Source organism: Ailuropoda melanoleuca, chromosome 15, assembly GCF_002007445.2.
Source record: "Ailuropoda melanoleuca isolate Jingjing chromosome 15, ASM200744v2, whole genome shotgun sequence".
In the NCBI taxonomy this organism is placed as follows: Eukaryota; Metazoa; Chordata; class Mammalia; order Carnivora; family Ursidae; genus Ailuropoda; species Ailuropoda melanoleuca.
Window position 1 is genome coordinate 75,187,635 of NC_048232.1, and position 16,806 is coordinate 75,204,440.

At 55.0% G+C, this 16,806-nt stretch overlaps 1 protein-coding gene and 1 long non-coding RNA gene across 11 annotated transcripts in view; one reads left to right on the top strand and one right to left on the bottom strand.

Moving 5' to 3' along the window:
* The window catches only part of LOC117796478, a 513-nt gene extending 314 nt beyond the window's left edge, over positions 1 to 199 (top strand). The window contains exon 3 of the long non-coding RNA XR_004621010.1: positions 6 to 199. This is a non-coding gene — a long non-coding RNA (uncharacterized LOC117796478). The remainder of the gene's footprint in view (positions 1 to 5) is intronic.
* Positions 1 to 16,806, bottom strand: part of B3GNTL1 (UDP-GlcNAc:betaGal beta-1,3-N-acetylglucosaminyltransferase like 1) — a 108,313-nt gene that overhangs the window by 53,268 nt on the left and 38,239 nt on the right. For 6 of the 10 annotated variants that reach the window (XM_034644398.1, XM_019807157.2, XM_034644396.1 and 3 more), the window contains 2 exons: positions 11,963 to 12,028; positions 573 to 668 (listed from right to left, as the gene is read on the bottom strand). In XM_034644398.1, coding sequence (XP_034500289.1) covers positions 573 to 668; positions 11,963 to 12,028 — 162 coding nt within the window. Of the gene's footprint in view, positions 1 to 572; positions 669 to 11,906; positions 12,029 to 16,806 lie in introns of those variants that run through there. The other 4 variants (XM_034644399.1, XM_034644402.1, XM_034644404.1 and 1 more) reach the window with 3 other exon arrangements.

Below are 16,806 nucleotides of genomic sequence, written 5' to 3' on the forward strand. Positions count from 1 at the left end.
CAGAGGTTAAAAGTCCAAACGCAGAGGCACTTTCCGTGTGTGTGTGCGCACGCGTGAGGGAACAGAGGTTAAAAGTCCAAACGCAGAGGCACTTTCCGTGTGTGTGTGCGCACGCGTGAGGGATCAGAGGTTAAAAGTCCAAACGCAGAGGCACTTTCCGTGTGTGTGTGCGCACGCGTGAGGGATCAGAGGTTAAAAGCTACTGAAGCAGGTACACTTACAGAAGCAAACTGCAGACGCCAGCCCCTGGCAAACCTGAAGCTGGGACCAGAGCACCTAGTCCTGCTTCCTGTGCAGGTCGCGCCCCTCACAGGTGGTTTCTGGGCCAGCCACACCCAGAAGGCGCATCTCAGCTCCCTCCCTCAGACGGCGGCCTGCCTTGGGGACGGCCCCCAGTCCTGCCAGAAACCTGAGCCCTTCCCGGACACCTCTTCCCTCCCCGGCCTCCAGTCAGGCCTTCTGCACCTGCCTGCTGGCTCTGGCTCCCTCCCAGGCCAGACCCAGGGGGTGGGCACCGGGGACTAACAGCTCTCAGGACGTCCTGGGTGGGCTCCCAGACGGGGCAGGGGTACCTGAGTAAGAAGCTGGTCCGACGCTAGCTGGTTGATCCACCGTGTGTATCGCTCAGTGGAGTCGGGGGGCTCTCTCCTTACTTGGCAACCTATAATCTGTGAAACAACAAAACAGAACTTAACAAAATAGAGTCACTGTGAGCTCACATGGGCACACACATGTCCACATACATCCCACCTGGTATAAGCTGGCACATCCAGCAGGGAACTAACAGACACCTGCATCCGATCGGGCTGGGGAAAACTTCCAGGAGGAAAGTGGAAGACGGAGGGCACCCACACAGTGCAGGGTTCTGAGTGGACCCCACACTGCGCGGTCCTGACATGCCAGTCCTAGCAGCACCCATGAAATTACCCTGGGTTAATGCTCCCCCTTGATGTGTTCAAATCACAGTGATCCGTACACAAGGTCAAATGCGGCTACCTCAGTAGCACTCTTTCTGAACCGTGACTCAAGCAGACACGAGGAGCAGAGGGAGAGGGAGAGAGAATTTCAAGAGACTCCCCGCTGAGTGCAGAGCCTGATGCGGGACTTGATCTCACCACCCGGAGATCACCACCTGAGCCAAAACCACGAGTCGGAAGCTTACCAAGTACCACGCAGGTGCCCCGATAATTTCTTAAAAAGGAGACTGATTTGGTGATATAGGTCTTACTGACCCCTCTGAGGTGGAGAGAGCACCGTGCAGGGTCAGCTGTTAGGCACGTCCCGGCCCTTACAGGAGCTCTGTGAGCCTCACCTGGGGTGGGGGGGGTGCAGGTCCTGTGCTGCCGGGTGCCCCCCGCGGGAGCGGCTCCTTCTGCAGCAACAGACCCAGATACCTGCAGTGGGGACCGGCCTCTTTCCACACCTCACGCGGACTCTAGGACGGGACCCTTCACAACCCAAACACGCTGCACACAGACACTTGAGCCGGAGTGCAGACACTGTCCCTAGATTCTGGGCTGTGCTGGAGAGGCGGCCAGGGCTGCCGAAGCAGGATGTGTGGTTTCTCTCCCTCTCCTGCCCCTCCTGCTGTGCCCTCTCTCTCTCTCTCTCTAAAGTAAATAAACACACAGAAAGACATGATCAAAACCTTGAATCTTAAATCTTGCTCTCTACAGCACTTATGCGTAGTGATTAATTTATATTAATGCAGGAATGGTAATGAAGAGCTAAGAAAGTTTTTGCTTGTCTGCATTTTTCTTGTTGTTGGGTTCTTTTAATTAAACTTTTTTGGGGGAGAAAACAGTACATTTTCATGTAGTAGAAATAACACACACAGATCGCATGTATCTTTTACACGGTTTCTCCAGTAGTAACATCTTGAGAAACCAAGGGTGTCACCCCAGCGCAGGACCCTTCATAGCGCCTTTGCGGCCACACCCAGCCCTCCCTGACTGGCATCCACCGATCTGTCTTTTCGAGAATGTTGTGTCAACAGCCATCCAGTCTGCAGCCCTCTGCAACTGGTTTCTTTTCCATTCTCTAATTGCCTGGAGACTTGTCCAGGCTGCTGTGCGTAACAGCACGTGTTCCTTGTTCGGCCCAGCACAGACCCTCCGCACACCACTCAGCGCTCCAAAGTGAACTTCACGCACAGGCTTTTGTGTCATCTGCCTCGTCTCTCTGGGGCAGACGTCCAGGAGTGCAGCCCCTGGGTCGTACGGTGGTTTCACGTTCACTTTTGTAAGAGCTGCCCACCTGTTTTCCGGAGTGGCTACACCCACTCACACTACCTCTAGCCAAGTGAGTGACCCGGTTTTTCTGCACCCTCGCCAGCATCTGGCATGGCCATGTTTTCTATTTTGGCCCTTCTGACAGGTCTGTGCTGACGCCCCACCATGGCTCTAACTTGGGTTTCCTGGTGGCTTGCAGTGCTGACCCTCTTTCCATGGGCTTATCTGCCCCCCGTCTCTCCTCCTTGGTGAAATGTCCCGCTTTCTGACTGGATAAAAGCACGCTTGGCCACGGTGACATGCTGCTGGGTCCCCTCCGTGAGCCTGTGGATGAGAGCAGCCCCGGGTTAGCGCCCTGCCAGGGGTCAAGCCTCCCGGGCGCCCGGCCCGAGGAACACACTCCTGGGGGTGTCCGCTGCCCTTCCTTTCCGGTCTTGTCAAACTGACACTTGTTGGACAGAAAGGATTCTGAGAGAAAACAGGAAAACGACCAAGAGCTGGGAGGCGGACATCTGGCTTCACGGTCAGAGGCCTGCTCACAGGCTGACCGAGGGGCTGAACTGCACAGGCCCCATGGCCCCCACCCCAGCATGCCATGCCCTGAGCCGCCACTGGGGGCACCAGACGCCCGCTGCCCGTGCCTGTCTCATCCAGAGGGGGCCTGCTGCTCCCACAGTGAGTGCCGGGGACCCCCGCCCAGGGTGCCCCTGCCCAGATCTGAGATGTTCACGCTGCTCCCATGGTGACTGCCCAGGGTGCCCCCACCCCCCCCCTCGGCTTGCTGGCTTCTGATGAAAGCTAGAGCCACGTGGTATGGGGGTGTCTCACAAGGAGAAACGGCAGGTGGGAGATGGCGTGAAACGGAAACTCCTGGGGCAGGCACTGCTTTGAGCCTCTGCTCACTGTGAGGGGCACTGGCCCACAGACGAGGAGGAAGGTACTTGTGTGTGAGCCTTAAACTGTGTGAGAAGATAGTGGCCTGGCCACGGGGCAGACACCACAAGACACCTTTCCCTCCTGAAGAGGTGCCTGTGGTGCCACCCCTGCCGGCCCGGCCCGGCCCACGCAGGGGTCCAGCGCAGACCACTCACCCCATCCTCTCAAGGTCTCGCCCCACTCTACACTCGCTCTAGGGCAGAGGCTGCCATGACCCGGGCCCGGAACCCTGTATGCAGCTGGTGCTCAGGGAGCACAGGCTGACTGAAGCGAAGGGCGTGTGCCACCAGCAGGACGCGCGGAGTCCTTCCAAGTACTGGGGAGGAGCCCCCAGAGCAAGGCCCTTGAGAGGTGTCAGCTGCCAGCAGTTAGCAGAAAGCTCAGGGTCCCGGAGCGTGGTCCCTCCAGTCTGGAAACTCTGAATCTACGAGGGAGCCTCTGAGACCTGGCAGTTTGGCTGGGGAAAAGGTCAGAAAGGAGAAAAGAAGGTAACTGGAGGCAGAAGGGAGGTCTGGGAGGTGGGACGGCCACCCCAGTAGTCCCACCTGCTCTGCCTAGAGCTGGTCTGACCTGCGTCCCACTGAGTGCCAGGATCTGCATTCCCTCCCCCTGAATCTGGGGTCCTGAGACCAGGTCATCAGGGGGACTTGACTGTCAGCCCATTCTCTTGGGACCTTGTTTTTGGAAGCGGCTGCCAGGTGGTGAGGAAGCCATGAAGCCCCGAGGCGCCCCAGCCCCCCGCCCAGCTGAGGCCTAGCAAGAGTGAAGCCCTTTCTGAGGTCCCGACTCATGGAATCTGTATGTGTGATAAACGTCTGGCTTTCACACCCCTGGGTCTGGACGCTTTGTCCCCCAGCAGTAGTGACTGACGGCCACAGGAAGGAGCTACTGTATCATAGCTGTGTGGCCCTGTGGTGACAGACCCCTGACATTCTGCTTCAGCCCCAGACCACCAGCGTCCGGGAGCCTATGCGGCACGACTTGGCCCAGGAACCGCCGAAGGCCCCCATGTGGACAACACGCTACGCGGCCACCCTGTTAGAGGGGGGTCCCAGTCGTGAGGGGATCTCGCGTTCCTGATCTCCAGTGTTTGAGAACGCACTGAAGTGGACCTGGGGTGAGGGGGATTTGTGCCGCTCCCCCCAGAGAGGGCCCCAGGTGAGGACCTTTCCCAGGTCACACAGCTGGCTCTGTGAGGCCCCCCGCCCCCTGATGAGGCCCACAGAGATGCCATGGAGACCAGGCTGCCCGTTTGCACCATCTTGCTTCTCTCTGCGCTGCCTGCCCAGACCTCAGCAAGGCAGCTCGGGGCGCACACGAGAGAGGCAAAAGTGTTCATTCCTCTCCCATGTGGAGGCATGTGGCCTCTGTTAGGCACACAGCACCGTGCACAGACACATGTCAGGGGAGACAGAAGGCAGGTCCGGCCTGGGGGTGGCCGCCTGTATTCACAAAAATATTTAACAGAGACATTAATTTTCCTCTTATTTCATCACATGTAAGACATAATATTTTCTACTTCCAGTTAATAAAAACGTAATTTGCTAGCTGATCAGTTTTTACCACCATATTCCTTTCTCACTGATTAAACGTCCCGGAGAAGCCTGATCACAGTGTGAAGTTCACAGTCACACACATGGCCCAGAACACAGTCAGTCAGGAGGGTCACTACTGTATTTCCAGGAACACCAGGAGGACTGAGGAAGAAACAGGGCCACGTACAAACTGTAAAGCGCTGCACAAACACCAGTCATCAAGGCAAACTCTGGTCCAAGGGTGAGATGTGACGGAAACAAAAGCTTCCATCCCGCGGACCGGCCGCAGCTGGGGTGTGCTTGCGTGATCTGCGTGTACTTGTGCAGGAACGCAGGACGGTATGCATGTGTGTGCCAGCCTGCAGGAGATGAGGCAGCGGGGGTGCAGCCGGGCAGCCCCCAGCAGAGCCCACACTCTGCGGCCACACCTTCAGTAGCCCACGGGGCCTCCCACAGCTCACCCACTTCAGCCGTCCCGGGGCCGCCCTGGGGAGGAAGCTGGTGAAAGGCTGGTGTCTCCCACCCCGCAGAGGTAAAGCCAGGGATGCCTCGGCTTACTCTCAGCTCTTCCCACGGGATCTCCCCCTGCAGGGCCTGACGCATTAAACCGGTGGGTGGCTGCGCGCACTGCTGGGGAGTGCGGCTGGCACGCGCCCCGCCCTGACTCTGGCCTCTGCACTGGAGGGTGAATCTGAGAGCAGCAAGCTCTCAGTCCTGTTAATGACAATGGGAACAAGAGAGCAGGTCTAGTCCAATTTCGCCAGACCTCCCCACTGACATACTGCAGTGTCCCCATGCGGGGGTGGGACTGCCGCTGGCCCCGAGCACCACGGCCACGGCCACGGCCACAATGCCCCTGTGAGGGACCTCCCTCTGCCTGTCCAGTCTGTGACCCTGCCCTCAGCAGGGGTAACGGTGGTCCAAAGAACCTGTGGCCCCCGTGCTGGTTTTAAATTCCTGGACGTCTGTCACACCCACCCCTGTAGGGGCCGCACCTGGAGAGGAGGAAACACAGAACCCGCTGGGGGTCTTAGTGCCCAGGTGGGTCAGGCCCCTCACCCTGGCCACTGAGCAAACGGGAAAGAGGGTGGACACTTCGTGGAAATGTGAGAACAGAAGGCATATGCCTGCTCAAAGGGACAGAGCTCAGGGGAGCACGGCTGTGCTGCCTCCCCACCACGCTGGCCCCCACGCCTGGGCCACACAGCCTCCCTGCAGTCCACACGGGGCCCACCCAGGTCTGCGTGCGGTGGCACAACCATATGGGCGCTGCTTCTGTTCGCTACCAATCAGCGAGACGCCTGGCCATTCTGAAAACTGAAAATCACAAGGAACACCACTGAAATGATGGCTCTCTAGAAACATCTTTTCAAGCCCATGGCTGGGCAGCTGGGTGGTGAGGAAGAGGTGAGGCCAAACTGAGGCAAAGCACCCCGGAAGGGCCTCCTGCACCCAGCTGCCCAGATCCTGGAGCTGCGTGGGTCACAAAGGGACTCGGAGGTCGGCAGCCAGGCTGCAGGTGGTTAGGAGAACGAAACCCGCCAGTCTGAAGGGGCGACACCCTCCTCCCCCTTACAGGAAGGTGGTGAGTGGCAGCAGTGGCGGAGAGATGCGTGAAGGCGGACGTCCCTCGCGTGCAGCCTCTCTGTGAGGCGGCAGACTCTGCGGGCCAATGGCACGTGCACACACCACGTGCCCGGGGTGGGTGACCAACAGCAGGGCCTGCCGAGTCGTCACAGCCCGGGCAGAGGATGCACTGAGGACACATCTACAAACCCCAGCCAGCCACGAGAAGGTGGGAAAACAGAGGGAGAGCTAGCAGACCACCGGAGAGATCAAATGGAACCATAAAACGAAAAACCCAAAAGGTGGAGGGAAGAGGAAGCTGGAGACGGATACTTAACTAACGAGACGCGGAGGATTAGGCAGTAAAACGCAAGGGTCGGCAGAGCCACCGCCAGCTCACAGGTGGCCCGCCGTCCCGGGAGGGCCGTGGGGAGAGGGCGGTGCCGGGTCGAGCCCCGCTCTACCAGTGCTCTGGGGCAAGTGGCATGTGTCACTCTTAGCTAGCCGAAGGCTGAACGCGAACCCTCAGCACAGGCCCACAGCGCCAAGATGCGGGAGAGCAGCGGGGCGGCTCAGTGCACTCCCGACGCGGAGGACCACGGCCCAGATGGACACAAGGGGAACAGGAGCAGGAACCCATCTCATCAGTGAACTAGGCCTGTGCTGTCACAAGGTCACACTTCACTAAGGACTCCGTGGGTTTTATGGAGCCGGGCCTTAGAATAGGCACTTTCAGGAATGGAAACAATGTTTTAATAATGTCACCTCGGTGAACTGTTTTCCTCATTTTATGCTCCCAAATTCTTGTCATCAAAAATCTTTTTTTAAAAATGGCTTTGAGAGAACAAACTGGTGGTTGCCGGGGGTTGGGGCGGGAGGCACAGGCTCCAGTGACGGAGGGTGTGAGTCAGGGATGGCGCTGGCGGCGTGGCGAGAACGTCGTGTTGGGACAGATGCAGCTCCCGCACAGACGTGTTACTCCGCTGAGCACCTGAAACGAAGGTTACCCTGAGCGCCAGCTACGCTCAAAGATAAAACAGCGTCTGGTAGAAGCGCTCACTTCACGGCCCCTCCCTCTGGCTCGAGCCGCCACCTTCCAGGAACGCGGCAGAACACCAGCATGGAAGGAAGACAGAGAGGCCTTCCGGAAACAGGGTGGTCCCGTTGGCCACAGGCATCAGGTCTCCAAGAGAGGTGAGGCAGGCGTCGAGAGGATGGGCCCTGTTCAGAAAGGAAGACCCTCAAACGTCACTGTGGCAAAGCTGGAAGAGTCAGCACTGTTGTCAACACGCAAGTCAAGGGCAAGGTTCTTGCCCAGAGAATTAATGGACGTACCGAGCATATTAGGCCTCTCAGAGCCGACATGGCTTCCTGAAGCATGTAAGGAAAAGCAGTCAGAAAAGCAGCAAGCTACTGGGTCCCACGGTGGCCCAGCCTGCTCCGCCCGGCTTTCCACAACTCGGTGCCCACCAGGCAGGATGTTCACGAGCTTGTTGCTGACACAGGCAAGGCCAGGTCACTGCCGCACCCTCCCGAGCCCCCTGGAGACTGAGAGACGTCAGGGACGTAGGAAGTCCCACCATCAGCCTGCAAGGGCCAGATGTCCGAGGCCACAGCGAGGAGCCATCAACCATGCCGGAAAAGCTGTAGGGTGCGTACCCCTGTGCAAGGTGCTCCCACGTCTCCTGTGGGGCACCCCCCCTTCCTCCTGCCTTCCTGAAACCACACACCCACAGCTCTCTCCCTCTGCGCCCCTGCACACAAGACCCCCACAGGGAAGGCCCAGGCCAGGGACGGCAGCTCCCGACTCACCCCGACGCCTGTCCCGGAGCTGACCTCCACTCGGCAATGTCCAGTCAGCGGCTGGATAAATGTTATGCTGGGAGCTGCCTCGTGGCACCCAACATCAGACACCCCAAAAGTTCTGTAGTAAATAGGCAATGGCCCAATTTATGGAAGCATCACCAAGGGTCTTTCCTTCAGAATTATATGGTTTCCTTGTAAATGGCCTTAAAAAATAATGACTAAGGACAAGCATACATTTAGCATTCATTTCATTCTTTCCAAACAACCTACAATATAATTGACATAACCCACCAGTAACTGCAAATTAAGATTTTTGTAGGTCATGATTTAAAAAAAAAAACACCACCACAAAAAAACCCAGCCCTGCAGCAACAACCCTGCTCTTTTTGCTCTGGGTCAACAAGGCTTGTGACATCCCTAGTCGATGCTTAATGCAGGAGCAACGGCACGGGTCACCCAGTCTCTCTGCATGGCTGGGACAAAAGTGCGGCACGAGCAGTCAGCTTCTCCTGAGCGTGGGAACAGAGCATCAACTGAATTTAATTATAAGGTCAGCAAGAAAAACTCTAACCTAAAACTTTATAAAACTTATAAAACTGCAAACCAACGTTGTTTCAATTAAGACTAAGAAAAATGACACAGTCTGCATTATCCCCAAATCCCTTACGCAGCCCTGGACTTGGCGGTCCATTTGCACCTATACACTAAGAACCACCCAGAACGATTCCATTAAAGAAGCAAACTGTGTTTTTTCCAATATGGAAAACAACACATCTGAACATCTCTCACTCTCTAAACTGTCAACCCTGGTGACAAAGTTTTCAGAAGGTTCAACGCACAGCACATTTTAAACGCCTGTGGTACGAGCATCGCTCTGCCCGGAAGATGCAGCATCTCAGGCCCCGCTGTCTGCCCACAGGGCACGAGCGCTGGCTGCAGCTTCGTGGGGTCACGTGCTCTGTGCCAAGTGGACCACGCAAGGAGATCTGGCACGGGCAGTCAGTCACTCACGGGGAGCACAGTCGCATACTGGGGAAAACTGGGGTGCTTGTCTGAGATCTCGCCGTCACAGCTCAGAGCCAGTGAAAGAAACTTCTGGAAACCCCAGTCTCTCCACCTTCTTTGCAGACATAAACTGTGAACAGAAGCCCACCCAGACGCACTTCTTTCCATTCTTTTTCCTCTTCCCAACAAGGAAACAGGACCGACGATACTGTTTGTGCATCTGGTCTCTCCTGCCATGTGGCTGAGAACTGTCAGCCCCTCTGGAGGCAGGGTGGGAATCCCTGCAGGGCACCGGGGCAGCCCAGGGCTGGACGACCTCCCCTGGCGGCTCCTGGGAGGAGCTGCTGACCGGCCGCCATCTTTCTGACACCCTTCCACTGCCCGCAGGAAAGTGCTAGAGAGTCCAGGGTCTCTGACTGTGGATGTCTAATGAGCATCTCCCGGACTCTGTGGTGGCCGAGTGCTACGGATACACGTATTTGCACAGATCTGTGGTTCTTAAACTTTGCCAGTCCCATCTCTTGTCAGGATCTGGAGAACGCCACAGAGCTGCACATGGGCCCCGCAGCTCCTATGAAGGCGCCCCTCGCGTCCCCCGGCGTTCACACGCTCAGATGCCGCACTGTCTCCCACGTCCTTCACACTCTGGGCTCTGGCTCGGACCTCGGCAGCGCTGGCCACGTGCTGCCTTCTGTCTGTCACGGTCAATTCTGTGCCCACTTGGGGGCCTCAAATGCTCAGCTGTGTGCTACTGGGAAGGGATTTTGCAGCCGTGACTCAGGCCCGTGACCAGCTGACTTCCTGGAAGACACGGCCGGTCCCATTCCAGCGGAAAACACTCACGAGGAAGCTGTGAGGGCCGCTTCCTACCGGCTCGAGGGTTTCAGCTGCTGGTGACATCAGACCCCTGCCATCAGGGCCCCAGGACACACACTGGCCCCCATGACACGACCTCAGCCGAGGGGCCACTTCTCAACGGAGTGCGACTGGGCATTTCTGACCCTCCCACGTGGCCTGCCTTCTGGAAGCTTCCAGCCCAAAGAGCAGTACAGTAGCTTCTCAAGATGCAGCTGAGGGGCCGTTTTTTATCTTCTTACAGGCATATTTCAAGGACATGTTTACATTAAAAATGTGTGACTTTCAGCAACATAAGTGTGGTTGCAATTCAGGGACTAGGAACCTTCAGCACGTAACTTAACACTAACATGCCTCGCGTTCCCTGAGGACAAGAGCCCCTTGCAGGGGAGTGCGTGCATGTGTTTACAAAGGGCAGACTAGGTGCCCACAGCCAAAGACCCCGAGTCACAGCGTCATGTGTGTGTGGGGCTGGGCAGCTGGAGAAAGGAGCAGAAAGTCATGAACAAAAGTCATTCAAGCTCCTTGGAAATTGTCGTGTTGTGCACTTCTGAGCCTCCCCTCCTTGAGCACCTCACACCATGCAGGTTTCCCAAGGGTGGCCTGCTGAGCCCCACCCTTTCCTAGGAATGGGCTCTACACATGCCCGGGGACGGTCTGGGGACAGTCTGGGTACGGTCTGGAGACAGTCTGAGAATGGGCTGGGGAACTGCCTGGGGACAGTCTGGGGATGGTCTGGGGGATGGCCTGGGGATAGTCTGGAGACACTGTGAGGATGGGCTCGGGAACAGCCTGGGGACAGTCTGGGGACCGTCTGGGAGATGGCCTAGGGACGGCCTGGGGACGGTCTGGAGACAGTCTAAGAATGGGCTGGGGGAGAGGCTGGGGGACAGCCTGGGGACTGTCTGGGGACAGTCTGGGGATGGTCTGGGAGAACTGCCTGGGGACGGTCTGGGGGATGGCCTGGGAACAGTCTGGAGACAGTCTGAGGATGGTCTGGGGGACAGCCTGGGAACAGTCCGGGGACGGTCTGGGGATGGCCCGAACCCTCTGGCACCCAGAGCGTGTGAGAAATGCTGAGCTCAGCCCCCACCTGATGCTCAGATTCAGATTCCCCAGGAGTTGATGTGCACGCGACAGAGAGGCCATCCACTGGAATAGCTGGCACTGTGGTTGTCTGAGGTAGTCCTGCAGACCCTTCTGTTTCACACTTTCTAAAATCAGTGATCATCACAGTATTTCAGACATTCTCACTACAACTTCAGAGAGATGTCTGAGCAGTGGGTGCCGGGGTCAGACCCAGGCTCCGGAGGTCAGCCACCTGGACTGCTCCAGACTTGGAGCTCCCTGGGGGTGAGTGACCCTGGGCCCGCGATGCCCTCCAGGTCCACGTGGGCCTCCTTGTCGGGAGACGGTCCTGGGGAAGCCTGGCTCACGGGGCCAACCGGGGAGCCAGTCCGAAGTTGAGAGCTACAGTCTGAGGTTTTCCAGGTAATAAGATAACCCTTCAACCTGCTGACACACAAGAGTGCTCAGCCTGTGTTTTCACATCCTAGGCACACAGCCTCTGAAATGCTGATGAAAAAAAACTAAACCAAGAAGCCCTCTGTGCCCGTTTGGACGCAAAGCATGCTGCCCAAAATAAGAGGCACGTTTTCCTTCTCAGGAGCAGTGGGAGTGTCTAGAGACGCAGGAGCCACTGCTCATGCTCTGATGGGGTGGTCGTACCCTACAGAAGAGCCTTAACACAGACAGCAGCAACGGCGCTTCCACAAAGGGGACGACATCTCAGAGACAGACCCAGGACTCATGCACACTGGGGACAGACGCAGGACTCACGCACACTGGGGACAAGTGCAGGACTCACATGCCAGGGACAGACGCAGGACTCAACATGCTGGGGACAGACACAGGACTCACATGCTGGGGCCAGACACAGGACTCACACGCCAGGGCCAGACGCGGGACTCACACACTGGGGCTAGACGCAGGACTCATGTACGCGCTGGGGACAGACGCAGGACTCACACTTGTTGGGTGCTGGGCTGCAGCTTCCAGTTGTAGCCTCACCCTCTGAGGCATCATCACGTCGTCCTGAAGCAAAGAACACAGTTTAAATTCACATAAAGCAACTCCCACAAACAAGAGAGAGAAAAAAAGAACATCTAACATTGAAATGGGCAAGAGATGGGAACAGACAACACAGATGCTACATGTAGACCCCATTGGTCAGTGGGGAGATGCTGGCAATCCCCACAAGGGTGTGCACTCTGCCATCTGCCCGTGTACTCCAGAGGGTGCTGGGCATCATCCAGCAGTCTGAGGACACATCCCTAAGACGCAGTGATTTCACCCGCTGGGGAAAAGAGTTCTGGACGTGTGCATCCAAAGACATACAGAAATGCTCATGGCGGCAACATTCAAACACAGAACCAGCCAACGTCTGGAGACGCCAGGATGGATAAATCGTCTAAGTCACTATGGAAAGTGCCAGTCACCAGTGGAACTAAGGCGCAGCAACACCGACACAGATAACTTTCACAGACACATTCTGAGTGAAAGATCCAAGGTAAGAGAAGATACAGAGATTATGCCATTTACTTAAAACTCAAAATCAAGCAAAATTAACCACATTATTTAAGAAATGCACACACAATGCAAACTATAAAGAAAAACAAGAAATTACAATCCCTTAGTTAGAATAATGGTCACTATGCAAGGGGATGGAGAGGCAAGTGCACCTCTGGGGTACTGGCCATGTGGCTACTTCCTGACCATGAGCTGCTCATGCATGTATTTGCTTCCCAATCAATCCTCAAAGTACATGAATGCTTAGTGCATTCTTCTTTAGGTATATTCTATTTCACAATAAAAAAGCATTTCAGTGTTTTGTTTAAAGGTATAAATGTACCCAATACAAGAACTACAAATATTGTCATTGGGAAGATATTATCTTTAAACTGAGCAATAAACTAAAAGACCTGTATTTTTATTCCTATTCCTGCACGTGGCCTCATGAGCACTGTGCTCATCAAGTTACTTATGATAAATGGAGCTGCGGAGGCCTGTGGCTAAGGCAGGAAAGGAGGAGGAGGAGGGAGGAGGAGGAAGGAAAGAGGAGGAGGGTGGGGACGGAGGAAGATGGGGGAGGAGGAAGGAGGAGGGGAAAAGGGAAGAAGGGGGAGAAGGGGAGGAGGAGGATGGGGCAGGAGGGGGAGGAGGAAGATGAGGAGGAGGAGGAGGTGGAGGAAAGACAGGAAGAAGGGGAGGAAGAGGAGAAAGGGGAGGGGGAGAGGAAGATGGAGGAGGAGGGACACAGGAGGTGCAGAAGAGACAGGGATGGAGGGCAGGCCCTGCACCAGACACAGCTGAGCAGGCAGGTGGGGAGCGCAGGTGTGAAAATGGATAGAAGGAACCCAGGGTGAAAGACTGTCAGAACAGGAGCGGAAAAGGAAACCTTGAGCAAACTCTAGGCTTTTCCAATCCCCGAATCCCTCCCTGGCTGCAGCCTGGAACACACTTACTGTTGCATGCGTGGTCGACCAGGCTGGGAACATTGAAAGAGAAACAGGAGAACTGGGGAGTTGCAGCAGAACAGAGGGGCAGGTGGGGCTGTGAGGGGGCACAAGAGGTCACATAAGAAGGGTCTGCAGCACAGCGCACCAGAACAGCTGGCAGCGAACCCTGGTAAGCACCCAGAGATCTGCCCCAGGCTGCTGACCTCCTGTCCCCACACCTCATCAGCACGGGGAAGGGGCACCTCGTGTGCCTTTCTAGAATGTGGGCCAGCCCAGTCCTGTATTTGGTTGGCCCTCAGAAATACTTGCAGGACAAATGAAGTGTCCACCCCAGGCTGAACAGTGTTTTCAATTACTCCACCATTTACAAACACTCACATATATTCTTTTTTTAATGTTTATCATCATCTTCTACAGATGGAGACAGAGGAGCTACAACTATGCCTGTTTTGTAGCCAAAGGCTTGGAAAGATCTCACAGCAATTACATGCCAGGGTTAAGATTTGAACACGGGATTAACTAAGAAACCAATCTATGCTAACAACCAGACTGCCCAGAAATCCCCAGCTCTTGAGAACATTCCAGTGTAAGTTTCCACCACCTCCTGAACCAGAATTGCTCCTGGGCATCGCATATCAACACCTGAGGTCCACATAGTGTCCTGGGGGCAGTAACACGCTCACGCAGAGTGTCCCGGGGGCGGCTGAAACGCTCACTGACGGAAGCTGAGAAATTCAAGGAGGAATGCAATGAGCAAACATTGAAGCTAAAAACCAAACGGCAGGACAGGTACACACACTATGTGAGTGCAGAGTGGCCCCGTGGTTCACAGAGAAGCTCCTTGTTCTCCGAGACCATCTTGAGAGAAAAGAAACTGGCTGAAAAGATGGGAAGATGAAAAGGTCTTTATTACACATGAAAACCACGTGGTATTTCCATAACAAGCCCAGATGTGTGTCTGCTGGGGGCCGTGATCTGCACCACCTTTCATGCCAGCACCCCTCCTGGAAAGGGGGCAGCTCTGGTCCAGGTCCACAGGGCTCACCGCTGGTGCCAAACACCAGGAGCTGGTTTTAACTAAAGTCAGCTGGTATTTGAAATGCAGAGGAGAGGAGCCCAAGGGGTGGATGCACAGTCCTGACCCCACGGAGCACAGGAGGACAGGCTCAGAAGCCTCCACACTTGTTTGCCTGAGAGCATGCAAGATCCCCAGACCGGCTGGAATTCCACAGTCATACCCAGTTAAGAAACAACATTCTTGGCAGCCTAGGGTGAAGGATTTTGATGTCTTATAAATACAACGTTAATTCAGACTGAAATGCTGTTTCCTTTTTGACCATAAAAATAATGGGCAGAAAAAAGCACATCTAGTCAGAGAATTTTGTAGTTAAAAGAAACCTGGAGCTTCAAGTCAAGTAGCTTCTGAGTGAGAATGGTCCAGGGAGAGCATAGCTGTGGGCTCTCGGGAACCACCACCATCAGGCAAAAGCTAGAGGCGGACAAAAGCCTGGGACACACAGCGTGTGGGATGGGCTGCCTGCAGAGGAAAGTCACCCTCAGGACAAGAAGATGTCCCTCTATGGCAGAATGAAAAGTCAATTTTTTTTTTTTTTTTTTTTTTTTTTTTTTTGGTGAAGTGTCTTTATGCTTGGTTTTTAGACACGTAGACTGGAAGACAGACAGAATTTACATGGTCAGGCTTCCACGCTCAGGACCCACACTGCAAAGGGAGGGCCCTGAAGAAGGGGAGGAGACAGTGGACCAACCAACAGGTTGAAAGCCTGCTTCCAAAGCACGAGGTCAAGGGACTGACATATGTTAGTTTCCTGTGTGTTTGCTTCCTGCTCATGGTTTGCTACACGGCTTGAGAGTGCCAGGACAGGGTCATGACCGGAGTTCAGGTGCCTCCAAATTCCACCAGCAGAAGTGAGACACTAACTAAACTCTTGCTCTGTTCAGCTAAGAGAGCTGTACCAAAGAGTTTAAAAGTTTGTAACAATAACAGAGAGTTAAGGAGAAGCTTTGGCAGGCACAGGGCCCAGATCCACAAGACGGCATGAACCCAGAAAACACAAGCCACTTTTGCCCTGAAGGCCTCACTGACCCTGTTCTGGGAGGAGGGAAGTCAGAGCCCAGGCTGTTCGTGACTAGGGAGGGGGAGGATGCTGCTCAGGCCACAGACCCGACCTCCCCAGCGGGAGAGGGGTCTGAGGTCCACCGCCCTGGTGGTCCCAGCATGGCGGCTCTCCCAGGTGCCCCGAAGAAGCAGGAGAACCTTGGGAGGAGTGAACTCTCGTCCAAGGCCTCAAACTGCACAGGGAGGTGTTTGGACACAGGGATAACCCCAGCATGTGAGTAAAACATACAAAACAACACACAGTAAGACTCCCAGAAAGCAACCATTAAGGAAATAATTCAAAAGAGTTAAAAAATGAATAATCTTAAGTAAGACCATAGAAAATATTGTTCAGTAAAAAAGCGGAGGCAGCAGGGAAGAACAGAGGAATGAATGAATGAATGAATGCATGAAATGGAAAATAAACGGACTGGCAGGCACGCACACAGCCAAGTGAAAAACAGCAAATGTGAATAAACTCAATTCTTTAACAAGAAGCAAAGACTGTCAGACTGCATTTTAAAAGACAAACACAGAAACAAAAACAAGATTCACCCATGCACTATTTGCGAGACACAGACTTCAGGCTCAAAGACAGAATGACGGAATGTGGGAGGATGGAAGATGCCCATGCAAACTGAAGCCACAAAAGATGACGGCCCTAAGGCAACAGGACGCCACGGGAGATAAAGAGGGAGGCCACGTGTGGACAGAAGTCCAACCCAACAGAAAGAGGACAGCTGTGAGTATACCTGCATGCCTGCAACACCGGAGAAAGAAACAGAAATGCACAGACCTGAAGAGAGAAACGGACAAGAGCAAGGGCTGGAGACTTGATGCTCGCTGTGCACACCTGATGGGACCGCTGGACGGGCTCCCGCAGATGAGAAGGGGGGGGTCGTGCCACCGACCAGCGTTCAGCCCACCCAGGCTGGTTCGTCACACAGCAGGGGCCACAGTGTTAAAACACCGAGATCACGCAAGGTGTGTTCTCTGACCACAACGAAATTAAGAAATCAAAAACAGGAGGATACTGTGGAAATCTACCACCAACACGTGGAGAGGAACAAGGCACTCGCAGACAGCCAGCGAATGGAAGAAGAAACCATGATACTTTCCGAGCCGAAGGGAAGTGAAAACGTGACACAGCGACACAGCTAAGGCCACGCCTGTGCCAACAAAGACAGGTTTCTTAGGAAACAACAACGAAAAAAGAGCAAACTAAACCAAAAGTAAAC